This window comes from Struthio camelus, chromosome W (genome assembly GCF_040807025.1).
Source record: "Struthio camelus isolate bStrCam1 chromosome W, bStrCam1.hap1, whole genome shotgun sequence".
NCBI lineage: Eukaryota > Metazoa > Chordata > Aves > Struthioniformes > Struthionidae > Struthio > Struthio camelus.
The window spans coordinates 49969896-49997414 of NC_090981.1; the positions used below are offsets into that span (position 1 = coordinate 49969896).

Consider the following 27519-nt stretch of genomic DNA (forward strand, 5'->3'; position numbering starts at 1 on the left):
AAGAAAAGGCTTTCCTGGTCTCCTGCATTACCAGCACAGCCCTTCATTTTATTTGTCAGCCTCCTGGCAGTGTCCTCGGCCCACTGGAGTCGCAGGCGAGGTGGTCACGTACAAGTTTAGATCTTGATTCTGTTCCCACTAACACCGGTGGCAGCAACTTTTGATATTCAGAGGTGTATTTATGGTTAGCTCTATTCTTTTTTTTCTTTTCCTGGAGATCTTTCTTTAGAGCAGAAACTTCCATCTCTCTGGTGGCTCATCTGTTTTACTGAACTCTTAGGTTGTTTGCTGTTTCTTGTCAAGGCTCTGGCAGGGGGAATAAAGCCTGAGTGGTGGGGGGAAGGAAAACCGAGTCTTATTTTCTGTTTATTTACACTGGTTTCATTCAAAAGTAACATAAGGGCAGCCCATAGAGCTTGATGAGTAAAGAACTGGTGTAAATGGGAGGAGAATCAGTCCCTCCAGAGCCGTGTTTAGGCTGTGCTGACACTGCTGGTGACGGATGGGGGTTTCCCCCTTTGGTTGTGAGGTCAGGGGCATCTCATGGATCATTTTCCTGAACTTCCTGCGGAAGATACTGCAAAATACTGGTTTCTGTCCGACCTGCTTCTAGTTCTAGCAATAATCTTTGAGTGAAATGTTTAACTCACCTCCACGGAAATACTGATTAAAAAGTACCATTTCAATGCAAGCAAGAAAAAACTCTACTAAAATATCTGAGCTTGTATGTTAGTTAAATGGCATAATCTTACGTTGTTCTTCAAAGTCACTGTCTGCTTCCCCTCGGAGCGCTATGCAAAGATTTATAAAAAAAAAAATTCTTTCAGCAACGATATAATTCAATGTGATTTTCCTCCCGGCTGCAGGAGCTCTGTTTGTAAAGCAGAGCTGTTCTATCAGCAGTATGCCCAGTGTCAGAGCAATCCCTGTCCTGAAGGAAGGTATGTAACCTACTGGGTTTTTTTTTTGGTTGTGTGTGGGTTTTTTTTTTCTTTTGGCAGACGTCCTTGAGCATTTGAGACGGATGTGAGAGAGTTTTTAGTCCTCATGCAAAACAACCAACTAAACATAACAGATTACATCAGCTCAGGCTTTTCAATTCCTGGATGGCAGCAGAGTGCTAATCCAACCTTCATCCTGGATTTCATGAACTGAAACAAGGGAGGCTGGCAGGAGCCGCGCTGCCGGATTGAGGAAGCTGACGACGGTGCAGCATGTGGGCAACACACTGTATAAAGCTCATAAACTTGTAGGCTGATGTGCGCAGCTCCCACCTTGGATTCGATACCGCTGCCTCCCGCTGCACGAGGCGTCACGCTGAGCACTAAAACCCGCTCTTGGGGACGGAGCGCTTACCCCTGCAAGACATGAAGGGCTTCCTGTTTCTTTCCCTCCTCCTGCTGCCCGTGCACGCTGGAACTGCTTGGAGTGCAAAATACGCGGTAGATTGTCCCGAGCCCTGTGACAGTAACGCGTGCAAAAGTACCTTGCGCTGTAAGCGAACGGTGCTGGATGACTGTGGCTGCTGCAGAGTGTGTGCAGCTGCTCTGGGGGAGACTTGCTATCGTACAGTTTCGGGTATGGATGGTGTCAAGTGTGGTCCTGGGCTGAAGTGCCAGTTTTACACTGAGGAGGATGACTTTGGTGATGAATTTGGTATCTGCAAAGGTAACAATATTCACTTTGCATGCACCCACTGCGGCCGTTTGACAGCAGCCTACATATAGAGCTTGCCTCCTGCTTGAAAGGTCTAAAATGGGATTCTTCTAGCTCAGCCCTTAGGCAAGAAGAAAGTGAAAAATACCTGCTCGTATTAAAAGATGTGCCATGTAGATGGGACCAGGGTAATTAATGTGAGAATGTTGTTTAGACTTGGGGACGTCTATAAGGAAATATGAATGGGATTTTCTTGGAGATAAGATTTTTGATTGGGACTTTGGAGACCTGGGCGCTAGTCCTGATCCTTCCACGGATTTGGTGGGTGGCTGTGTATAAACTGCAAAGACCTTAATCCTGCAAGCCCAGCCTTATTGCTGGGTCCCTGCCGCTGCTGGGCTCCCCTTGGGGCTATGCGCAGATGTGGAGGGTCTCTCGGGCACTGCTGTTTGTCTGCCTGGGGAGCAGGAGCTGTCTCTGGGGTCTGTGAAATGGAGATAACAGCGCTGCCCGAGCTCCTGGGGACACTGCCGTATTTAATTCGTTCCTGCCTTTGAGGTGGTCAGCTACTCTAGGGATGTGGTCAGGGGGGCAAACAGAGACTCTCCTGCATGAAGAGCAGTAATAAAAGAACAGGAGCTGAATCTAAGATGAGCAGAGAGCCACTGCTTTCAGATCACACCAGGTATGCTGCATGCCCATTTCTTTAGTCATAGACCGTAACGGCATTTTTCAGTTAAGAGCGAGTCTCACCTTGTTAGGAAGGCGAATCTTTTAAAGGAGAGAAGGTATTACATTACAGAAAGGTAGGATTAAAATTTTCAAAATAAATAATTTAAAAAGACTTTGTAAAGTATGAATGCAGTGAGTTTTCCTGTGTTTGGGTAGCACTTCAGTAAGTAGATACAGTTATGCCTCTGAATAACTTCCTTAAAAATGGAGAAGTCTCAACAGTTAAATAATAGAAGTATTAATAACTTCAGTTAAGAGAATGGCTTAGGGCCAGATGCTGCAAAAACCATTCAGGTTGACTCACATAGAAAACACATTTAGTTACATTGGCATATAAATCATACAAATTCATGTGCATGTTTGAGGGTGAAACCCAAAATACTCCCTTTTTTTTCCCTAAAGACTAGAATTATGTCTAAAAACCATGCAAACCATGCGCACCCATCAGCAAAAAGTATGTTACTGAGTAAGCCGACCGACCTTCAGGTTATTAAAAATATTGCAGTGCAAGATATCAGCTATAATTCTCTTAATATTCCTTAAACAAGTATATACTTTTCACTGTACTCATAGGAATTTCTTTGCAACAGCATACTTACTTAAAATGGGAAAAAAGAAACACTAAGGGACGTGAGATCTGAATCTCTGTAGCTGAATCTCGGAAGCTCTGCAGAAAATATTAAGAAACTATAAAGTAAGATCTTTTTCCCAGTGAGTCAATGGGTAAACTCTCATTAATTTCAATAAAGTCATATCTTGACTTTGAGTTCTAAATTGATATTGAGGGCTTGTATTCTCCACAGATTTATTTACGCTAATTTTATAGCTCATTTTTCTATTTTTCTTTTTTATCTCAGCTCTGAGATAGTATAAGCTCTTTCTGTACATATGTGAATTTTATTAGGCAGAGTATGGAGCCAATATTGTTATTTTATCTATCTATATATAGATATGGTACCAAATCACCCATCTATTCCAATAACTTTCAAGTTTATACTAAATCATGGAGTAAGGATGGCTAGATTCTCTTCAATTGCATTTGACTGACTTGCTTTGAAGTTGTGGACAAATGACTTGAACTCTCTTGTTATTCTATTTCTTAATTCTGAAATGGGTAAAATATGCACAGTGTATGTTTCAGAGCAGTTTGCTGAGCAATAATTATTTCATGGCCTTGATGGTTCCTATCTAAAAAGTTTGAAAAGAGTGCATCATATTATAATGAATAGTACTGTTATTATTGTCCAAAACAGACTCAGGAAGACTGGTGCTCTGCACTTTTGTTGGGAAAATACTTCTTAACTTCGGTGTTTCTGTCACACTGGGAATCTGCTCTCGATTCCCTTAAATCACATGGAGTTATTTGCTAATTTATGTAACATCAGCCTCCTTCTGAACATAACCCGCTAGCAGCAAAATGGACTCAGATCTCTCAGTTTCTTCAAACCTGAAGAGCACTGTCAAGTCCTGGATTATTCCCTCGTGGAACCAAGCGCTTTCGGACTTGGACTTGTTTTCCGCTCTGTTCTGCGCAGCTTTGCGTCCCTGCTCTGTGCTGAGCAGCTGAGCACTCGCAGCCGCCAGATTAGCCGATGTGACAGTATCTGCTCCGTGCGCTGTGTGCTCCCAGCCTCGCTTGCCCCTGAGGGAGGACTGTGCACACAGAAACTGTTTTGTTTTGGCAGGATTTTGTTTCTGTTTTATGTGGACAAATGACAGAGCAAAGAGTGCCCGTGCTTGGGAAGGGGTGTGTGGTGAAGCTTGGTGAGGTGCTCCAGGCTGGAAGGATTCACGGGGCTGTCCCCAGGAGAGGATGGGCTGGTTTTCCAGAGCTTTTTGTGACCTCTTTAGAGGATATTCACTGTTTCAGCTGGAGCTATACTTGAGATCTTTGCTGTCTGCCATAGAAAGGCAGGCCTTTGCTGCAGGAGAAGTCTCTGCATGCTCTTCCCTAAGAACTGGCAACTGTTCTCCACCTTGCTTGACCCTGGCTTTTCGAGGCTGTGGGAGGCAGTTTGCCACCCTGGATAGCTCCTCGGGGCAGGAATTGGCAGCCACAATGGAGCCTATAGGAAGTGTCCATTTCGGTAAAACAGCCTCAGCGTTGTCAATAAATTGCAGCTCTAAATCGCTGAAGTCATGTAAGTCATACAAGAGCATGCCCAAATAGTGAGTTCAGAAACATTCTTCAGTAGTGCTCTTTTCTAAATCTGGTGCTAATTTGCTTAAACTAAAAAACAAAACTTCACCAGACACCGTCTGTAGTTTTAACTACATCCTCTATGATTATGTATTTATATATTCACATTGCCTTTAATTTGCATTTTAACACTACAAGTGTTTCAGAGAAAGATTACTCGCTAATCTTTCTCTGAAACACATTGTAAATAGCACATTGTAAATAACATTGCATTGCAACATATGCTGTAGGAGCACAAAGATGTATATAGTGTGTGGTAAGGAAAACTTATGCTTATTAAAACTGGAAAATACTTTGTAACAAAAGTTAGCATCCTGGAATCCTTTAATTCCACTTAGAGGTTTTCCACTTTTAAGGATATATGCAGACCAGCTACTGAGAGAGCTCTTAGTTGACTTGGATCACTGAGGATTGCTTTGCTATATTACTTCCCAATGTGTCATCTTTCAGAGTGTCCCTACGGCACCTATGGAATGGAATGCAGGAAAACTTGCAATTGTCCGTCTGGCATCTGTGACAGAGTAACTGGGAAGTGCTTGAAGTTCCCGTTTTTTCAACTCTCTGCTTCAAAGCCTCCGAATCGACGAAAAATCATTTCACACACAGGTAAGACTTTGTGGGGCAGTTGATTTCAGCAGAAATCACCTTGTATGTGACCTATGAGCACACCGTGGATGCTGTGCATGAGTGGTGTGCACTTCAGTGGAGCTGTGCAAGTAGCTTACAGCACAAGGTACATTTATTTTTCTCATTGGCAGCTCCCTTAACGTAAGGCAAGGAATTAGGTGAGCTGTAACACATGATGAATAATGTGTTGAAATCCTAACATGGGGACAACAGTTTGTAGCAACCAGCTGTAGGAGGTCATTCGTGCAACAGGAGGGTGTGCTAAGATTTGCACTGGCCAGTTTAGGTGTATGCAGCTACTTTATCTAGAACAGAATTTCACTAGATGACACTTACCAACCAGTGTTAGCAAATATATAGTAAAAATGACATCTTCTTACTGTGAAGACAGGGCTTTATACATTTTCAGATGTCAGTGAGCTGTTTTATGAAATGATTTAGTTGAGTTATGTATGGAAGTATGTCTTCTGGAATATGTACTTATGTTTAAGATTATGCCTCAAGCTTGTAAAAGTTCCTTCCAGAATTAAAAAGAAAAGGAAAGTATGTGAAAAAACAGAGTATTTGGAAGCAGAAAGGGAGATCACTGAATTTTTTAAAGCTGAGGTTAAAATTTCTTCCTCTTTGATTCTCCACCTGATAATACTGAAGTACATTTAATTGAGCAATGCTAACCCTAAACTTAAACATCAATTAAAACGAATACGAATGTCAACATTTTAAATAAACATCAGAGATTTAATCCTAGCACTACTAGGAGCTTTTCTATGATTTCACCCAAAAGTCTTTGAATTTTATTTCTCCTCCGGCTGCAATTTGTTTCCCTTGTTTTGATTTTCTACTGTTATATTAAGCTATCTAGAGTTTGTTGCCTTAATATATGGGTTATCTTGCTCCCATTCTTTATATAGAGAAGAACAGAAAGGAACAAACTGCTCATATCACATTAAAAATCATCTTTGAAAAAAACTTTGCAAGTTGGATCAGTTTTGTTCCTTTCTGATTTTTCTCTGTGGTTATGTTCTTTTGCCTTTCTAGGTTTGCTTAGTACCAAGGGTGCTGAAATAACATGAAAATATATTGCTGTCTTCCTTTTTTTCTTTTTTTTCTGCATTTACTATATATCCCCAGATGTTCCCAGGTAGCCCATTTTCATCAGTTCCTCCTCCACTTTCTCCCCCACGCTCTCCACTTTTGAGTCAAACCTTCTGCAGACTCAGTATTTAGCTAATTGTCTGAACCCAGCGATGGGGAAATCTTCACCCCAGAGAAACAAGTGGAATTTTTGCTATTACCAATGCAAAGATGAAACACCGTTTTCTGTCCCTCAGAAGTTCATCACTGGTAGTAGATGTAGGAATATTGTGTATGGTACGTCATCGGATGGTCACACGAGACTTCATTGACTAACGGTCTTCAGTGGCAGCTATATAATCTAGGACAGATCCTCAGCTAATTATAACAGCTGTGAATGCTTGTGTATTTTAATCAGGTGAGTTTCTGGCCCGTTTATTTTAGAAAGACACTATAGCTACATCTACCCTAGTAAATTAAGCAGTGCCAGAGAGTGTTCCTGCGTATTGCAGTTCGATCACCTTTACTGTCAGATTGCTGGACGGTGCCTGGCATGTTGGCATGGATGGTCCCAGGCCAACCGGCCTCTCTTCCCAGCAACCTCAGCCAGAGTTCAGGAATTAGAGTGAGCCATGGACTATTTCCAATGGACAAACTGAATATCTTTTACTTTCTTCTGGAGGGCAAGAGAGTTTAATGGCATGCATCAGGCTGTTCCATGCCAGCTGGCCTCCCTGAGAGAACGGCTCCAGGCATGTTTAATTTATTACCATAGGATCCACTGCTGTAGAGGTCCCTCCGAGGACGTGCTCTTTGGTCCCATGTCACAGTGGAGAGTCTGAGTCAGAGCTGGAAACTGAATGCAAATCACCTGCCTTGTGCTTAAACTATTAGAAAACATCTGTTCTATGCCATAATTTGGCAGATATTTTGCAACGAGATACCTGGAGGCATTCAGGTAGATTCATGTAAAATGGATTATCAACTAAGAGTTTACTGAAGCGTTCCCAAACCCAGAGAAGTAGCTGCAGGAAAACATTTTAGTTCTCTCATTTTCACAAAATCTACTTTCTCTTTTAAATTTTCAGAGAACGACATGGCATCAGGGGATGGCAATTCTGTAAAAGAGGAATTTGTTAAGGAGAAAGCAATTCGCTCTCCGGTAATGAAATGGCTAAATCCTCGCTGATATTTGCTTACACTAATAAGACTTTCAAGTGAATGCATTTCTCACAGATAACTGAATATGCAACAACACACTTTAACTAAGTAGATCTATAGCATACGAAAGTGTATCCTCTGAAGGCCAATTGTGATTCTGTTTTTCATGAGAAAAATGTTTACTTAAAAAATAGACTGTACAGTGTATATGATTTTTGATATTTGTTTTGATAAATATTTGAACATAGAAATGTATTGTGGATTGCTGAATGTATAGTAATATTAAAAAAACAACGACACAATTCAACCCTCCTCATTTAAGTAATGTCAAAGACAGACTCTTGCAGCTTCAGGCTAGGAAGGCTCTCGCTGAATTCAGTGGACGTTCTGAGTGAGTAAAACCATTGGTATGGAGCCAAAGAGAAAGAAGTGTACATCAACAAACCCCAGGATAGAAAGCAATGCCCCTGAGTCACACCGACAAGAATAATAATAATGTAGGAGCACAGTGGTGTGAATTAAATAAACCAGCATTAGTCATTAGTAATTTTCTGGGCTGTGGAAGTTTGGTAACAGTTCCTAGGAGAAAAATATGCCTTTTTCAGGGAGAAAAACCCCAGCATTTAAGTTTATATGTTGTGAATAACTCAGCTGAGACACTGTAAAAATATATTGTATTAGGTGGATATCTAATGTTAAATATGTTAAATATAGAGAAACAGATGCTTTGTAAATTATGCAGATTTTTAGAGGAGGACCTGAAACCACATAAGTTACTTAGCATTATTTAAATGTATATGTTTCTATAAAGCAGATATTTCAGTGCCATTACAGTGATGTCTGCATTTCATAGGGAAGAGCGGGTCCAAGGCCAGAGGCCAGTGCATGGACCTACCTACATCCCAACTTTGTTGGCTGCAGCCCAGCACTGGCTCAAAGGATGGAGTTTATCTGACCAAATGTAGACTAGACATTGACTCACAGTTAGCTGATAGGGCAGCCAGACTCAACAGGACTTTGGTGCCCAGTCCTTCATTTCTTAGTTGCAGGTGCGAACAGTCCCATTTCAGCCAGCAACATAACCCGCAGGCACTAGAGAGTCATAGGAATTGCCGGTCCCTCTTTCAGTCCAGACTACGTTACCTATTTGAAACATAAAAATCCATCCTGAGATGGGCTTACTAATATGTTTGGAAACAATCAGATCCTCAGTTATTAGAAATTAATGTAATGGTATTGGAGTAAACCTGGACTGCATGTATTTAGGAACTGTCTCATAACGCAGAGTAGTCTCATTGGAAATGCAGCCTTATTGCCTTTGAAATCAATGTGAATTTTGACAGTGACGCTAGTGAAAGAAGGAGCTCACTACAGCAAGAGAAGTTTGATGCAGGATCTGGAAACATGCTTTACAATGCCAACAAAAGAAACTCTATGACATTTAAAGGGTCTAAATCCCAACCCCAAGCTAAGTTCAGTGCTGTATTAGAATAAAAAGAAAATGACTGCAGTAGACACTTCAGTATGGCAGTGCAGGTTCTCTGGCTACAATAATCAGAAAAAAATGAACATAAATCCCAAAGTAGCATGTATCGCATTTTAACCTTTATTGAATGTTTAGGTCCGAGGGAGAGGGATATAATATTTGGATATTTTCAAGCAAAGGTATTGATTCCAACTATTGATATCAAAAGTAATTTCTTTCTTGATTTTAGCAAAAGCAGGATAAAACCCATGTCCTTTCAGCAGACTGAAAAGAATTATTTAAAGAATGTAAAAAATATTTGCATACATTACTGTTATTTTTCAACAGTGTCATAAGCGACATTATGGGTTTTTGAATGTAAATCTAATAAGCTGATTGGTTTTAAAAAGTATATGATTATTATTGTTCAATAAAAAACAACTGAAAGCATCACTGTCTATTATGTCTATCCATTCATAACAGACTAAGATTCCTGATGATGGCGTAGCCACTCTGCATGCAGTCAGGCAAAATCTTGCTCCCTAATCCATAGAAATGGGTTCAAAATGGCTGCAACTGTTTGAGTAAGTAAATTTGCTGAGGACCACTCTTTGTCACTGCAGCTGAGTGGTAGAGAATGACACATGTCCAGAATGGCCTGTTTCTGTCCTATCCAGCTGTCTTCACCTCCAAAACAAGGTGACTGGATCCAGACTACCTGCTAGGGTTGAGGATGGTCCCTGCTGGTGCCATCCTCTGAGTGGAGCCTGGGAAGGCTCTGGGAGTGCTCTCTCTGGCCAGGCACCGCCAGACCAGGGACTGCTCAGCTGCCTACACAGCCAAGGGCCCGTGTTTGTGACTCCCTGGCATGGTTTGATTTACTAGTATAGGAGTAACTTGTGGAGCTACATCTGGCAAATAAAGGGTGAAAGGAGAAGGAGGGGGAAACCTGCAAACATTTGGGGATGATTTCTTCCATTTTCCTTCAAACTTAGAGAATGCTTTTGCATTTCCTCAGCTGCCCTGTTGACAGATGGCTCCACACAAAATAGGTTCCAACATGAGATTATAGTGGAAGCAAATTGCATCCATCATCCTTTGAACATCTATCTGCTGCCATGGGTAGTGGCCATGGGATTACATTGGTAGAAGGAAGAACGTGAATGATGAAATGCTGTTCATGGAACCAAGGGTTGTTAAGCTGCCTCTTCTCTATTGTCCTTCCTTTCTTCTTTCTACTTACCCCTTCACATCTGTCCTGGACTCCCCTGTCCAACTCATTGTCCTTGTTTTGTCCATGTGGACTCTCTTTTCGACTTTTTTCCTTTCTTCACTTAATTCTGTGTGTTTCAGGTGTCTTCTTCTCAGCAGGCCCTGCCTCCTCCTAGCAAGCCATAAATCAGCCACAGATTCTCTTCTCTCCTAGAAGAAAAGTCCTGAGTGAGATGGTTCAATACACAGGGTGCTCCTGCCGCACTATTTATAGATTTTTTTCCATATATTAATTCCGATATGAACGTGTTTGTAAATGGCAAATAGGCCTCATTTCTAGTAGTCTTTATGTTCTCAGTTAGTAAGCGGTAAGCTATTAATATATGCACTACATCTTATTATATATTTAATATGTAAAGATACTGATAATAAGTATATTGTAATACAATATAATAGTTTCTATCATAGCCTGTATTATAGGACGTTGCAGACACCATTACAGTACAAACAATATATCATCATATGTCTGAAATGCACAGAGGAATAGAAAAGCCTGAAATGTATTCAAATATATTACATCCATGATTAAAATACTATAAAAGTTATATTGTAGACCAACTTTTCATGACAACTTTATCAGCTTCAGCAGCACAAAGCAGCTTCAATGTATTTTAATGTACAACTTCCTTGTATTAACACATTCACACAAGTATTGTGAGACATACCATAGCATAATCACCCTAATGTGATTAACAGCATACATTTGTCTCTGTGATCTGCTGAGACTTATGTATTAGTGCAAACGCACCAAAGTATATATTTTAACTGAAAAATGTATTTATTATCACCTCTGTGCACGCTTGATGATAGCTATTTAAATGGACTGTCAGGTCACAGCAGTGTTTGAAAGTATTTCCTGACACCTGCAAAGTTGGTAAATATTTCCTGTTTTTGTTGTGTCTGCTGAAAATAGTAATTTTACAAGTTGGAACTGACAAATTGACAGGCACCATGATCTCCAGTTTGGCAGGCCGTAGCATTTCCATTGGCGTTTGTGACTGTCCAGGGGAACTTGGGCTGACTGCTGGGCACCTTCTGGCTTTCTTGCTCCCCCAGAACAGGCACCAACACAACTCAAGTGGAGTCAGTTGCGTATCTATGTCGTGGGAGGCCACAGACCATGCACAACCTGCCTGCCTGGCTTAATTTTTGCACAACAGGTGATTATAGCAATTATATAGGTGTGAACAAAGCAAGACCTTGACTCTGAGAGCTGCGGCGTTCCCTCCTACCTCCCTGTAATGCCAGCGAGCTCTGCATTTGGCTCGTGCCCTGCTGGTTGGGGGGGGGGTCACGGTGCCGCCCGGGGTGCCTTGGCTCCCTGGCGCGCTGGCAGGGTCTCAGCCAGCCTCCAGCCCTGGCAGGGCTGTGTGCAGCATGGCCACCTTGCAGCACCTGCAGGGCAGGCAAAACGCTCTCTGCAAACTAGCCAACCTGTGTTTGGATAAAGAAAAAGATAGAGATTTCCTTAAATTTATCAGTTCACTGTGCTCCTCACCCTCCCTGATCCCATCCTATCCACTGCCCTTCCAAAGTAGCTGCAACTCAGATTTATGTGCTGGCTCCGTCCTTACTTCTGAAAGCTATTAAGTAAATATTAAACTGAAATTAAGGACAACAGTTAATTATACATGAGCAGATCTTCACCATTCAAGTAAGACTTAGTCTAATTTTTCTTGAAACAATGTAACTCATGTAGCCTTTCTGCTGTCTGCAGACACCAAGCCTATGAGAGTGTCATTTGATAAACTGGGACAAGAGGAATCATATGAACATTACTTGAAAATGTCTTTCTTCCTCACAAGAGAAACATCTATTTTTGAAGAACAAATAATGGATTGGAATGCCATTGAAATCCAAACACAATATTAGTATGTTCCTGAAAAAAATAGGTACAATGCTGAGGGAGAATGCATGAGAGCCCTTGCAGCTGTGTCACACTTTCCTGTTTGTTATTTTTAGTTTTCTATTCCCGCTTTTTATTTTGGGCTTTGCTTTGCTTCCTATGCAGCTTCCCTTCAACTCTGCATAGCTCTTTCTTACATACTTCAGCAGGCATTTGGCTTTTTTTTTCTTTCTTTCTTTTCTTTCTTTTTTTTTTTTTCAAAGGAAACCCAAGCAATGCTGGCCAGTTTCAGGAACTCATGTTTCTCTTGGCAATGGTTGAGTTCTTGGTTTTCTAAAGGCATTTAGGAAATTTACATTGGTAGTTTTCAGCTTTGAACATGATAAGGCTTTATAAGCATAAGAAAATAACAGCACACAAGGAGAACGCAAATCTGCTATTCAGCGTGCCCCGGTCTTCTTTGTGCCTGGGAAACCATTGGTATCCAGTTTAGCATTAGTGTTCCAGAATACCATAAAAAAAAAAAAAAAGAAAAAGAATAAAATAGTCAAAACAGGACATTTAAGATATGACCTCTGGTAAAACACTGTATTATAGAGAGGGTAATTTTTTTTTCATATTCATGTGTTGAAGTACTTGTGATCTTGTACAGACTTATACAGCTTATTTACAGAATAGGAAATAAACTCTTAAAACTTTCACAAATCTCATGTTGCTGAGTGTTTTCCTAGCACTCTAGGACTTATGTTCTCAGAATTAGTTAAGAACCTCAGCTGTTGTTTAAAAAAACAGAAATTTTTGGAACTTCCTTGTGGAGGAAGACTTGCAAGTGTGGACCCAGGGACTCAGAAATCAGTAGCCACATGTACAATCCAAAAAGTGTTTTAAAAAAGAAAAATGAAACCTTGAAGATTTTGAAACTAGCACCATGATTTTTGGGACTTGGCTCCCAACCGAAACTGAAAGCTTGGGGCTTATCATTATCACTAGATAATGATGCTGTCCAACGGTAAGTATAAAACCAGAGTACGTAGCAAAAAGGGTGAACAGTGAAAGCACCTGTTTCCCTCCGTAATCTTTCATCTCCCCGCTCTAAAAAGCCTCCTGGAGCTGCTGCAATTTGGCTGCTACTACTCAGAATGACAGACGACAAAGGCTGGCTGCCGCTGGCTGGCCTGAGCTCATTCATACCAAACACTGCCAACCGCAGCACCTTAACATCATCACTTGGGGCTTGACATCCATAAAACTATGTTTAATGGAAACTCTGCACAGATTCTCTAGGCACACAATTAAATAATTACCAAGACAACATAGGCTGTACTTAGGTCCAGACCCTTCCTGAGTCTTGAGGGTATTCAAGTCTTTTACTAGCTTGGCTTGTGCTACCTCAGATAGAGAGATAAGGGGATGATGAATGTGGGGGCTGTTCTCTTTAGATGGCTGTGGTGGAAACAGAAAGAATAGAAGGTGAGATCAGTCTTGGCCGACTCATAGAGGCAAATACTGGGACACCAGAAATCTGATGACTACCTAGCAAGCACATGGTAGCTGGTCTCAGCCCTGACATTAGATAAGGTAGGGTCATCCTTCTGTGCTGCTGATCACCTTAGGGAAGGGCATAACACAAGGAGAAAGTAAGAATGGTCATATTAGCTCAGCCTGAAGATCTTTCTAGCCCAACACCGTCTTTGTAATGACCCATAGCTCCCTAACATCCATCTGATCTACAAGTCGTTCTCCTGGACCTCCCCAGGATCTGGCACCTTTTCCAATGACCAGAGAGCAGAGCCTCCCTACCGCTGGAACTGCAGCCGTGTGGCTGCAGCTGCAGTTAATGGTAGGCAGAGGTGAACAACCTCTTGATTCTCCACTTAAGTCTGAGCCTATAATCACTTCACTGGCCGCACGTTGACCTCTCTTAGGGTATGCTGGATCAGATCTTTTTCTCAGGATATTTAATTTCTAAGAATCAAAATAATATGTCAGAAATAGCTCTCTCGGCTGATATGTGAACTACCTGGTTCAACTTGTGAAAGTTTCTGTCCATTCCATGTATTTCTATCTTGCAAACTACTGTAATATCAAAGTACCAAAATGTCTCATTTTTCTTTATTTATGTTTTTAAATATAGATGCAGAGAGACTAGTTCTTGTCTTGGTGACATTTTCCTCATACTATATTAATGTGAGCAGATGCTGAAGGCCTAAAAACAATGGAGAAAAGACAGAACCATAACATGTCATACTCAGAGGACTTTTGTTCCACCTGGAGATGAAGTACTTCTACAGTACATCGGGAATTCATTGGAAGAAAAGAAGAGTAAAAAAATAGAAATAGTAAAAAATTAGTGACAATAAGTAACATATCCATAGAGATTGACATTTTACTTTATACAGTACCCACCATTTTCCTTTTCTATTTGGGTTTATACATCCCTGAAACTTTTGACCCAACCCTGATTCCAACAGAGGAAATAGGAAAATTCCTGAGACTGAAAAAAAAGTAATAATGGCAACAGTAGCACTGCCCAAAGAATACGAAATTGTGCAAGATTTCCTGTGATGTTTAGTAGCAGAGCAGGATTTGCTGCAGGGAATTCAAATATAAGCCCGAGTTAAGCATTCAATTGAGATTACTGCCCTTTCTTTGCATTTATCTGTACTTATTAGTTGGACTTTCTCTACTTTCTTGCATACGTTTGGAGAGCCTTACTATAGTTCCCCAGTTTTTCAGCCATCTCCTTTCTCTGGAATTCCTTGGAATTCCAGTCAGGTCTTTGTGAGGAACATGAGCTGTCCATTATTTTGTGCAGGGAAAAGAATTTTTTTTATGAATCAAAAAATGTGTTCTTTATTTAGAAAAAAGCACAATATATCCTCACACTGTGTAAACAATCTGACCTTCAGGTGGAATGCAGCCAAGGGGTCTATAAATAGTATCCTTAATAAGGAAGGAGACAGAAGCATTTGGAGTTCAATTGGCAACATTCGCATATGGAGAAACAGAAGATGAGTTACCTGTAGCTCTTGTGCTCTAAAAAACACAGATGTAATTTTTATAGAAACTCAGCTGAGCCTGTGCTGACCAAATAGAAGTATTTTTCATCTGAAAACAACAGTGGGGAGCCCTATATATTATAAAAGCATTTCACCACTGTATGGTGCTTCCTTTGCCGTTTCAAGAGCATCTCACAGTCTTTAATGTGTTTGTCATTACTGCACTCATAGACAGAAAGGCAGTATACATTATAAATGGCAAACTGAGGAAAGAGGAGCCCAAGTGTCTCACCCTTGACTACGCTGGCATTCTGTGATGAAGCAAGGATTTGAACCTGCTGTTGCAGGTACGAGGCTAGTGACCTACATATCGATGGCCATCCTTTCTTCCACAAAGCGCTTCAAAATGTTGGCAAGGCCCCATTCCTACCCCCAGGCATCTAGTGATTTACAAGAAGAAAGGCGCCCATTAGTTTAGCTTCGTTTTCTATAATTTGGTATTAATATGGGGGGACTTGATTACAGTGGAGGATGTGCATTCTCCTTGCACATTATAGCCGCATAATATTACAAGGGAGCTCAGAGCAAGAGATGGCTGCTGCTGCAGTGTGTTTTATCACAGCTCAGCAACAGTTTGCAGAACAGTCATGAATGTTTCCTCCAGCTCTGGACAGATGTTTGCTTCCAGTACATTTGTGCATCTTCATGACTTTCTCCAGGAAGATTTATGTGAAAATATTTTTGTTCACACAGATATTTTGGGAAAAGCATTTCTTCACACAGTATGTTTGTATGTAAGACAGGAGGAGCATGTAAGTTTTGCTGACTGTCAGCTGCAATTAAATTTTAGTGATTTCTCAAGGAACATAAACTAATCCACAGGAGGATCCTCTCCACAGACCCAGCACATGCACATCCCTGAACCCACTGGGATTTTACAAGCGGAAGAGTCCAGAAAGCCAGGGAATAACACCAATATCAGTTCCTATTGTCTACCTTAGACATGTTTTTAAAAAGCTGTATTTCCTAGGTTTTACATTATTTCCCAAACTCACTGCAGTGGCATGGAAAGCTGGAAGTCCTGTTTCCCGCCTCAAAACCAGGCCTACTTCTCCTTACAATGCAAACAACATCCTCCTCATCAAAACAAAAACTGAATAGACTGATCATTAAAGCTGTGGAAAAGCACCAGCTGTCCGGACACATACCAGGACAGCAAGTGCTATTAACCCAAGGAGCCTTTCAGATGATTCAGGCCCACGCCATTGTGCATGGAATTAACTCACGTAACTGCGAGACCTCATTGTCCCTTTCCCTCTCTGCTTCCCTCCTTTTGTTTCATGCCATTGTTTCTAAGCAGACACTAAAATGCTTTGGGACAAGACCACGTCTTCCTGTGAGCTTACAGACTGGAAGTACAGAGAAGTCTCAGTCCTGCATAGGGCTGTTCAAATCCACACTATGCTGAATAAACCTCCGTAGCCAAGCATGCAAACGTATGCAAGTATGTATACTTAAAAGGTTGGCTATAATTGACACGTACAGTGATATATCACACCTATAACTCATAATTATTGTCAATATTCCTGATATTCTCTGTTGGACTCAATAGCACAAGTTACACTCAAGGAGAATCAGATTAATCTTCAGTATATCCTCCAACAGACAACATATTCTATATTACAATTGTCTGCAATATAATAGCTCTTCAAGATCCTATTTAGTATTCTCTCCTTGCCTCCTGCTGTTTTAAAGTAAATTCAGCCTCTCTACTATGCTAATTTATTTCTTCCTGCCTGCATTTTTTTCTAATTCTTGTTATAAAAAGATATTTTTTTCTCACCACAGATGTTTTTCCAAGGTGCAGCTAAAGTTATTTCAGCAGACAAACCATGTCTCAGTTACCTCAAATTCTGTAAGACAGAATGACATCTCGTTTTAAAACTCATATCATTATCTATTTCCTCTACCACACCACAGAAGTTTAAGTTATTTTCTTTAATTAAATTTAAAATGTTTACTTCTTTATACTATTTCTACCCAATTCTTCCTCATAAGAGCAAACTTCCTTCCATGTTCTGGAACATGCATTAAAGAAAACAGAAAAAAATAGAAGAAAATTTGAAGCAGTTCGAAACTGAGAAGCTTTTAACATTACAGTAAAATGACGGAACCTCCTACACTGGTAATAAAAAATAATATCAATATTTACCGCTTGTATAATGCTTGTATCTTTATCTCTAAAGCACATTTCCCTTTCCTGTTTAAAAAGGAAGAAAGTGAGACCCAAAGTACTGATATAATATAGTCAGGTTTACCCATCATATGGGGAAAAGCTGGAAACAGGCTCGAGTCTCTTGCTAATAAAAACCTGAGATGTTGAAAATCATTTTTTCTTTTAAACTTAAGCCTCTATGTTACGATTTTTTTCCTTGAGGACAAACTGGTGTGTTTCCACAGTCCTTACCCAGTAAGTGCTTATAGAAGGCAAGCAGAGTTTTGCATGAGAGCAGTAAAGCCCGCAAGAAGGAGTCCCTTCCCTCGGCAAGAAGGTGCCAAGTTTCCAAGGAGCAGCTGAAAAGGTCTGCAGAATCTTTCCTCTTCCACCATGCCTTCATGAAAGGCAAATATTTTTCTTTCTGATTTGTACGCTTAGCACTTCCAAATGTTTTCATCAGCCGCACGAGGCTGTCCTCTTATTTGAAATAAATGATTCAGTCAAAAGTTGTATTTGAGAAATAGTCTGTGTTACTAATAAAGTACATTTTTAAAAAAGCCAGCAACCTTGTTTAAATTCTGACACCCGCTACCACCTGAACAGCAAATCTCCTTATTCTCGAGATTTTCATTTACTGTATGGTGTATTAAAATGAGGCATCATTTTATGAAAAGAACTTTCGCTCGGTCTTCCAAGTTGGAAGTGTAAATACTAAACCCTGTAGACTATTTCCAAGTACCGGTGAATGGTGTGGATGCAGCCAGTAACACTCTCCGTGCCAGTGAAAAGCTGTCTGCGTGTGCTAAGGCATCCAGGCCTGATCACCGCAGCCTGGCAGGGAGCTGGCAAGCGGGACCTTCCGAGCTCTGTTGCAGCCTGACACCATCTCCTAAGACAAAGCAGATCAACCAAACCAAATACAGACTTTGCTGTCAGGCCGTGGCCAGGAGAGAACAGGACAAGCCCCCGTTTCTGCGATGTGCTTTACGCTGCCTGCCGGCAGCGCTGCCTGGCCGGCTGCACGCCTGCCCCGGCACAGCCCTGCAGCATGCGTCGTACCCACGCTACTAGCTCCTCTCTGTGTCAAAGGTTTTCTGTTTTAGCAATGCTGGCAACTTCCCTTTCCCTGAGCAAGAGCGTACTTTCGTTGGCATGGCTCAAATCAGTTCACAGAGCAGAACAAGCTCTGTTGACAGGAAGAACTTTTTTTGGAGTAACGGCACATCCATTAAGGCTTTTACTGGCAATTTTCTTCAGGCTCCTAGCCAACATCACCGTGATACACTAGCCTACTGTGTAGCGGCAATTCATTCAAATGATAATGCCAAAGAACCCCTTTTTTGCAGGGGAAAGAGGCAAGTGCTCTGATCCCTTCTTGTCATTAAGAATGAAACCATTTCTCTACTGGTGTAAACTCTTCTGGGACTGTACAGTGTTCTGCTGCCTTGGCTGAAAACGCATTGCCTAGCTCCTGATTTAAAATTCCTACATCTAAATAGCACTTTTGCTGGATGGAATCATCGGAGTTCAAAGTGCAGTGGAAGAAATCAGGTGAGCTCACACAAAAAATCAGCAAGCAATGCAACCTGGAAATTTTGAATAGTTATTGTGTTATTTCTTGTTAGAATCAACAGCAGAGTGCTCTGGGAGCACTCCAAGTTTGGATGCTGCTGAACATTTTTTTCTAGCATGGCTTGCTGTATTTTATGTGAAATCCAAAGAAAAAATAATGAAAAATATACATCTTTGCATCATGCTGTAATTCACTGTAAGTGTAAATAGGCATTTTGTACTTTAAATTTTTAAATGTAAGTTCTATAAATAAGATCAGTGTGTTTTGCTACAATAACCTATTAAAGTTTTTAAACTAAGAACTATTTAGCAGGTTCTATATTGTTCTTCATCTTCCCAGAATGTTGTTGGCAAGATTCAGGAGTGATTTGTGGTTCTCATAACAACGGGCAACTATTTACTTTTGGAAAAAAAAAAAGACAACAGATAAAGGATTCTCTGTTTCTCTTTTTATTTGTTTGCTTTGTGTGGAGAAGAAGAGTTTAATATATCGTACTTTGAGTCAAAATTGTTGTAAAATGACATTGGCACCAATATCTGAAAAATATTGGAGAAAAACAAAGCTTAGGAAAAGCAAGAATAAACATTTTGCAAGAGAAAAGATAGTGGGTTTTTACATTTTAAAAACGTACTCTTTGTAGCAGGCCTAAATGACCAGGAGCTCAGTTCTCCAGTGGGATCAGCTCTGTGACTGGATCCAATGAAGCACTTACACGTGGCCTGTTTAAATTTAAGCACATAAGTAATGTTGTAAGCCCTACTCAAATGTTTAACTTCAAAAGTGCTCAAGAATTTCACTGGATAACATGAGAGCGCTCTGCATCTCACAGGCCTGAGACACTGTAAATATCTCTAGGATAAATTGAGAATATTTTCACTCCAACACTGTCATTTCTATGTCAATCTCCTGACAGCTATGACTCAGCTCTCATTAGCTAAATAAATCAGCAGAGGACATCATCACAGCTGAAAGGTCTTCAGGACTTGGACTGGAATAGAACTGTGTCACCCTTTCTCAGCTGAAACTAAAACTGTTTAGAAATGCTAACTGGATTATAACATTCAGTCCAGCCAAGTTTCACGGAGATTTTTTTGAATCCTGCAGTCTTCTTGAACTGAGCAGAGTGATTTTATATTCGCTTTCCCTTTTTCTGTGCTGGGTTTGAGCAGACTTGGAAGTAGTGTGTGAGAAGTTGCATGTACTCAGTGACAAGCTGTCTGCAGGGAAACATTTGCCAATAGCCTGGAGAGCCTCATCATGCAAAAACTGTAACTCTGGGATTTACACTTTGCTTTCAGGTCAAATTTTGTGGTATGAGTAGTTCAGCCTATATTTACCTTCAAATCAGTTAGGTTTACTTACTAAGGGACACGTGGCTTCTCAGTGCTTCTGTTTGCCAACAACACAGTAGATAAGACGGATGCACGTTTCACGCATGGGCATTTGCTTACCTAAAATCCCACCTGTGTAACTGCCACTTCAGTACGACAATCGACTTTTTAACTGCAAACAGAGCTCTGTTTAGGTATCTAAGACAGTACACAGGTCCACATAACATGGACCTGCTGTTTGTACCCTGCACTTCAAAGGCATGGTAGAAAGTATTTACCACGCCTTGTCACTGTGGCTGAGCTCTCATAGCATTTGTTTGCCTGGTACATAGAGCACTCCATTTGCGCTGCCTACTACATGCTAGATATGTTACATAACATTGACTTCAGAACACTTTCTAGTCTTTATTACTTTGATCATTTCTCCTCCTAAGCATGCTAAATAGGAAAGCCTATGGCTGATTAAACCTAAATCCAACCAAAGTGGACACAAGCTCCACGAAGAGACAAAAGTGCTCCTATTTGGTGTTGTGTTTCTGTCACGATCATTATTGAGGACTCTGCTTCCCAAAGGCACTTAACAACAAAAAACTTATTACGGTGGCACCAAAGAATAATAAGAAATTGTCTGGAGAGACAATAAAAATACCAGAATTGCTGACCGTTATTATAGAGCAATACAACAAAGTACACGCTAGTCTTACCATCTTAGTGGAAGTGGCTCCTGACGTAGTTAACAAAGAACAAGAACCATATAGGAACAAAAACAAAAAGTGTTTCGTGACTCAGAAACTATGGAACCTCTCGCTTCCTCTACCCTGATGACCGATCCCAAACACCAAACTGAGAGATTTAGCCCAGAAGAGAATGAAGAGCCTGAAATTTCTTGAAGGAAACGTAATTCTGACTTCCTTCCGTCCTGTCCAGCACTTAAATAGAAGATCCAAATTCCTATCTTAAATCCATGTTGAGGAAGGAAGAGCTCTATTAGAATTCTGCGCGTTCAGATGGTGAGTAATTGCGGATATGACAACTGAATTCAGATTCTCATTCATTTCTAAAACCTTTTAAATGAGTCCATCTCTACCAGGTCGGTTGGCTCTAACGGCAAGTAAAAGGATACGTCTGATTTATGAATTAAATATTAAGTCATACTTTTATTTAGACCATACTGTTACTCCACCATAACCAGAATACAGTGCATAGGTATAGAACTCAAAATATACCTCCAAATAAGTGCTACTAAAAAGGGAGTATGTTGGAAAAAGTAATACGAGATCCCATCTGGAGGCCTCTGTGCTTCTCTCCTAGCACACCAGGTCTTCAAGGATGATATCAAACAGTGGGAGGTGAGCTAGCTGGTGCACTGGGGAGTTCATTTGTTAGTTCTGAGTTTTATTTAGAATGGAAAAAACTACATCTGGGGGAATGCATGCTTTTATGGTTTGAGGAATAAATGTGCCTAGGGAACAAAATCACATTGGAAGTCTTTGTAGGGTTTGTTTAGTAAAACAGCTGTGGTTTTATCACTTCTTCCTTTTTTTTTTTTCCAGTGGGATTTCCAGAAAGGAAAAGCTATTTTGTTCAAATTGTGAAGTCTTAAACTGATGCTGTTTGGAAGGGGTATATCTGATTCACTAACGGAACCAACAAATTACTTTCAAGACCTGAAAGTCAAGAAGATAAACGCTACATCTAGAATAACCTAATAACCTGAGATTTCTTAGAAGTCCCTCATCCTAAAACTGGCCAGATCTCACCTGGCTGAACTTATGTATGAGGACAAATATACAGGAATCCAGGACTGTGCTCTTGGTATACATGGCCATAGAGAAACTTTTACAATATTTTTTAGATTATACAGACTGCCAGAAATAGAGCAAATTGGTATTTTAAGAATTCAAATAAAATCTACAGATTATCTAGAAAATAAATACTCCAAAAGGAGAAGAGAAGGTAATTAAAAACATTTATGAACATATATAAAGTCATATTGCATGGATGCTCATATTATGCATGTACTTCATATTATGTCATATATGACTTCTGCCAGCCTATTCTTTGTACTCCTTACTGCAAGCAGCAGTAATGAAGGAAAATAAAGGTGTCACACGTTAAAAGTAGAACAATAAGCACCAAATACCATAAATTTTTAACCACTAACAGGATATGGACATTTAGGTGTTATTCTGGGATTTTAGCTCTAAATATTATACTACAACATTTCTCAGAAAGATGCTACTTACAATACACAAAACAAAAATATCAGACACTGAAAATTTGGTAGTGAACCTGAATAGCTACTACATTGTTTGTCTGCTTACTTTAATGTGTTGTTTTAGCCAGCAGAGCTGTCCCTCAGTGCTCTTACCTGTGTGGGTCCTTTGGGACATGCTACTATTTTGCATTTTATTCCATTCCTTCTACAATGACTTGACAGAAAAAAACTAAACCTCTCAGACTCTGGTTTGATATTAAATTTCTCAGTTGCTGTGGTCCCTTATTGCAAAATCAAAGTTTTATTCAAAAGTCACTACTTAGGAGTGTACCACAGTACTGCAGAGACAGAAATAAAAGTAGGATAGTCAAAAATAAGATTTACGTGTTAGATGTGTGGCATTACCCTGGTTGTTATGTTGGTGGCTCTTGGCAGGCTAGTGAATATGATTTATATACCACCTTGCTGCAGAAAGAATACGGGCTCTCCACAACTGAAATCTTCTTTTATTTGTGAAGAAAAGAAATTGGCAAATCATCTTGAAAAATGCATTTTTGGCCATGCTTGCTAGCATTTGCTGAAAGGACTCAAAGAGAAACCTCTGGGTTTTGGGCTTTACGTCTGTATCTCTATGTGATCCATGCTTTCTCTTGAAAGGAAACTTAGCCCAGATATGCAAATTTACACACATACAGACAAAATGTTCAAGGTTGTCTTCGTAAACTTTTGAACCCTTCAGGCTTCCAAAAAGGAACACTATCACAAAAGAATTTTAAAGAATTATTGGAATCATTTATCATAATAAGAGAATCAGTAATAATAAAGAATAACCTGTCATTGGTGTTTTTGAAAGATCCAAAGCTAGTTCACAGTTCCACATCAAAAGTATTTGTGAGACTTCCAATACGATACCCGAGGACTGTGATTAATGTCATGCGCCTGTTTATTTTTCCCCTGAGAAGCTGAAAGGGTAAAAAAAAGATCACAACTAAACAAAAGCATATCAATAACAGGAAACTGTTGGTGAGAAATACCCCGATCTTCCTGTAAATTCACGTCACCACATTCCCCAGAGACAAAGGTGCGTGAACAGCATGGTAAATAATTATGATTTAATATGAGGCCTTGCAATGCTGTTTACAGTTTAACAACAAAAAGGAATTGTTTCTCAAGGCGCAAAATAAGCAAATAATAGAAACACATATCAATATAATCAGGAAATGATGATGTTATGTCTGGGTCAGCTGCTGAAAACAGATTGCAATCTATCAAAGTATCAACTTGATATCTCCATGCAGCCCACAGGAAACCATCAGTGATGGGAGAGAATCTTCCCCCGTTCTGCATGCTAGTGATCTCACTTTGAGCATTTTGAGAAAGTGTAGGGGACTGAATTCTTGCAGAGGACTCCCCATAGCTGTTTTCAGTTGCTGATGTTTAGGGAATTTGACACCTGTAGTTGTTGAAAGCATCTGAAAGTACTTCTTGCATTTCATATTAGAAAACTGAAAAAAAAACCCACTGGGGGAGGAGATAAGTGAAGGAATAGTAACAGCTGGTCTCTTTCAGGAAGATTATGTTGTTGAATAGAACCAGCAAATCAGGAATAAAAAAGGGCTGATCTCCCTGCAGAAACGTAGCAGGCAATTTCAACAGAGACCAGAGAAACCTCCTAGTTCCTTATTAAAAATATATTTTCATAAGATGCATAAAAAACACATAGGATGTCAGTTTGCAGCAATTTTTCTCTACAGAAATATTTTTTAGGGATACCAAGGCAAAATCAATTACGTCGAAGTGCAAAGAAGAAGATGTCTTTGTACAGGGGACTAATGTTAATAGTAGAAGGCTTAAAGCATTTAAACATACTTTCAATCCTTACGTAGAGAAAAATAATTCCAGCTATGCTTTGACCTCAGGTCAGGTCAAAGCCCAAATGAGAAAACTTCAGGAATTGTCCAGGTGCTGCCTGAAAGAGAACCAGTGAGTGCAGAGACCTTCCTCTGCCACTCCGGACTGAAAGAAAGCATCAACACTCAAATTCTGGCAAGTACCGTCTTCCAGGACTTACAAGCATTCCCTAAAGCTCCTAAGAAATAATAAATTTTCAACCCCCTCCCCTCCCTTTTTTTTGCCTTTACCCATACTATTTTCCTCTGAAGCATTTTGGTGCTTAGCACCTATGCAAGTGCCTAACTCTGGCTGAATGAATCACTTCTTTGTGTATGACTGTCAGGCATAGGAAGTATATGAAGCAAGCAGCAGGCTTTGCAGAGTCTTCTTGAATTAGAGTGTATGCTTTATCATACCCACGGCAAATTGAAGTTAATGTTAATTTCATTTGGCTGTGCCTGCCTGCCATCCCAAGGAGATGATTTTTTACACTGTCGTCAGGATAATGCCAATCATCTTAACAGATGCTTGCGCTTTTATCTGTGCTGTGCATCACATTCCTCAAAGAGAACGCTGCCAGAAACAAACAGGTTTTCTAAAAGTACAGAAGGGAACAATGCACAATAGGAGTTGTTTTATACCACGGGGTATAAACAAGAACAAAACCCAGTTCACATGGAATGAAAAACACCATTTATCAAGATGAAAATCAGCGGCTGGCAGATTGCAGATGACACTCTGCAAATCAGGCTGCAGACATTCAGTGTGTTAAAAAAGGCACTGCTGGGACCAAAGGGAGCCATTTGTACATTTTGGGTTGACTTTGAAAATAGTTTCTGAGTGACAAAAAGGAGATAATTTCTTTGTTTTTAGAAAATTCAAAATGTTTCATTTTAAAAGTTTCCAAATGAAGTACTGTTTTTTTGAAATGACACTTCAAGACTGACAACTGGCATTCCAGTTTTACAAGTAGTGGATTAGGAAAATGATATCAGTTTAAAAGAAGTTAAAATTGTTTGGCAGACAAGGTTTCTTTCCTCTCTAAGGCAGGCAGGATGCTTAGAAAGTGTACAAGAAACAAGACAAAACATCTCTGTCCTCTCCACCCCTAAAATGCTTTTACCTCCTCCCTCCTCAGCTGCCTCCCTGTACATTTTCAGGCCCTAGCCTCTGGTCTTGTTGGAGGACATGGCTGGATAAGAGGAGAAAAAGGGGAAGGGAAGTACTTTACACAGCTGGACGGGAAAGAGAGGTGGTGTCTGTAACAGAGTTGTTATTTCTGGCTTATGAAATGAGTTCTTAAAAGTATTCTTCCAATTGATTATTTGTGATGATTAAAAACCAAAGCCAAAAGACACGCTTAAGATCAAGTTCAGCTAAATATAATTAGAAAATTTTTAAAGACACCTTTCCTGCCTGCTGCCCCTGAGAAAGAAGAAGTTGGTGCTGTTGTGACAAACAAAGTGGGCAAACCCACCCTGTCAGTATTTAAGAGAAATGCTTCAACAGCCCCATGCCTGTTTGCCATAAGCAGGCAAACTGTACTTCACTGCCCTTGTTCCCCAGTTCACCACTGCTGAAAATGAAATAAATATTTGATTTATGGCTCTAACAAATATTTCATTTTACCACATTTTTTTCAAAGTAGAGCCAAAACGTTTTCCTTACTTTTTTGGTTTAGCCTTCTAATTGAAAAGTCAAATCATTCACACTGTTCTATGAGCATATATCTAAGAAACAAAGACTTTAGATCTAACTGCTTCTCTGACTGATTTCAGTGTTTTCAGTGTTTTCAGAGAATCATGAACAAAGAGAGATAAAAAATAATTTTAAGCTAAGCATTATTCTCCATTGTTCCAACAACAATGCTACTGACTTGTATGCTTCCTAAGAACTTCTTAAAACACCTACAGACTTTGCCTAGATATGAAAACAGCCCTGAAAATTAGACAAGGACTGCATGTATTTCCCAATTTGCATCTGGAGAAGTCAAGATGAGAGGAAGAAGGAATGAGTCATCAGAAGAATTAGGAATGAATCACATATACCTTGGTAAATGAATGGTATAATAGCCTACGTTTTTGATCTTTTGCCAAGAACAGTAAGTAATATTTCCTGGAACTTACTTAAATATTTGCAGACAAATGTGACTACACATATCAAGTTGCCGTGTCTTCATAACAACAAGTGCAAGTTTGTAAAAGTTACTCATAAAAAATTGTACTAGTATTTCTGTTCTCTTTCTCAGGCAACTCTTGCTATTGCTTATCATATAAATAAGATGAAGAGAAAGGAGGAACTCTTTCCTACAGGAAGGCTCTACAATATGTTCTAACAGAGAAAATTAGAACTAAGCCCCAGCATGCTATGTTATTCAGTTAGCTCACAAGAACATACCTTTCACACCACGGTAACATGCAGGAACTCCAACTCAGATGTTCAGGTGGTGTAAATCAGCATAGCTGCACTTGGTCAACTGCAGCTGAGGCAATTCTCAACTGGACTTAGTGTCATATTAGCCTGATGCAAGTTTTCAAAAGTTACCCATGGAAGAGCAAATTGCTGTAGAATTCATATTCCAGTGATTAATTAGTGGATGTTTATTCATAAGTTTTGAAAGTCTTCAGAGCATCCCCCTTCACACTTCAAAAGTTTTCTTTGCCTGATATTTAGTGTTTTTTTTAAAAAAAGTTGTCACATCAGTGCTGGCATGTGCCTGTCATCACTAGTCAACAGTATGCAAGATCCCACAATTAGCTTCTGATTTTACAAATAGAAATAACTGGTGACTTTGTGGTTTCTTTGGCAAATGTTGACCTTTCGCTGCTAGTCTTTCCACTGACAATTAACACAAGGGAGGTGTCAAATAGTTAAAATACCGTAACTGCTTAGTCTGGTCATCCAAAACATTGGCAACTCAGACGTATTAAGTTTTGAGACAACGACAAGATTTGTTAAGATGTGTACAACTCCTAAGATCGTTTTCTATCCAAGTGAACAGACTGCCTGTGTTTTGAAAACAGCTGGCCACACAGCAGTTTGTTTTGAAATTGGAAGAAGATGCTGGACACTCAACACTTTCAAGGAAAGAGTGGAAGCCCTAAGGAAATCTGGTGGATGAAGAGTTCAGCCACGTGTACCCTGCATGGTGATATCATCAAAAGAGGGGAATAACAGAATAAGCAATTTTCCCCTTTTGTGTTACTCTTGAGGACTGCAACATAGATGTGGCAATATCCTATAAAGAGGACTAT

At 40.0% G+C, this 27519-nt stretch overlaps 1 protein-coding gene and 2 long non-coding RNA genes across 3 annotated transcripts; 2 read left to right on the top strand and 1 right to left on the bottom strand.

Annotated features, from left to right (window-relative positions):
- The first annotated feature begins 456 nt into the window (after positions 1-456).
- Positions 457-9366, top strand: LOC138060875 (endothelial cell-specific molecule 1-like). Its single transcript, XM_009679088.2, has 3 exons — positions 457-1668; positions 5039-5194; positions 7378-9366. The coding sequence occupies exons 1-3, from the start codon at positions 1368-1370 to the stop codon at positions 7476-7478; spliced, it is 558 nt and encodes a 185-aa protein (XP_009677383.1). The 5' UTR covers positions 457-1367; the 3' UTR covers positions 7479-9366.
- Positions 8457-27037, bottom strand: LOC138064219 (uncharacterized). The gene is made up of 3 exons (XR_011137494.1): positions 26663-27037; positions 10159-10337; positions 8457-8593 (listed from the first exon to the last, which is right to left on the bottom strand). It is a non-coding gene; the product is annotated as an uncharacterized lncRNA (long non-coding RNA).
- On the top strand, positions 18412-23174 carry LOC138064218 (uncharacterized). Its single transcript, XR_011137493.1, has 3 exons — positions 18412-18801; positions 19737-21164; positions 21708-23174. It is a non-coding gene; the product is annotated as an uncharacterized lncRNA (long non-coding RNA).
- Positions 27038-27519: the final 482 nt, after the last annotated feature.

Excerpts from the sequence above, each read along its gene's own strand:
- LOC138060875 (XM_009679088.2), top strand. The coding sequence starts at position 1,368 with ATGAAGGGCTTCCTGTTTCTTTCCCTCCTCCTGCTGCCCGTGCACGCT. Across the intron at positions 1,669-5,038 it reads TGAATTTGGTATCTGCAAAG|AGTGTCCCTACGGCACCTAT; the intron begins GTAACAATATTC and ends GTCATCTTTCAG. Across the intron at positions 5,195-7,377 it reads AAAAATCATTTCACACACAG|AGAACGACATGGCATCAGGG; the intron begins GTAAGACTTTGT and ends TTAAATTTTCAG.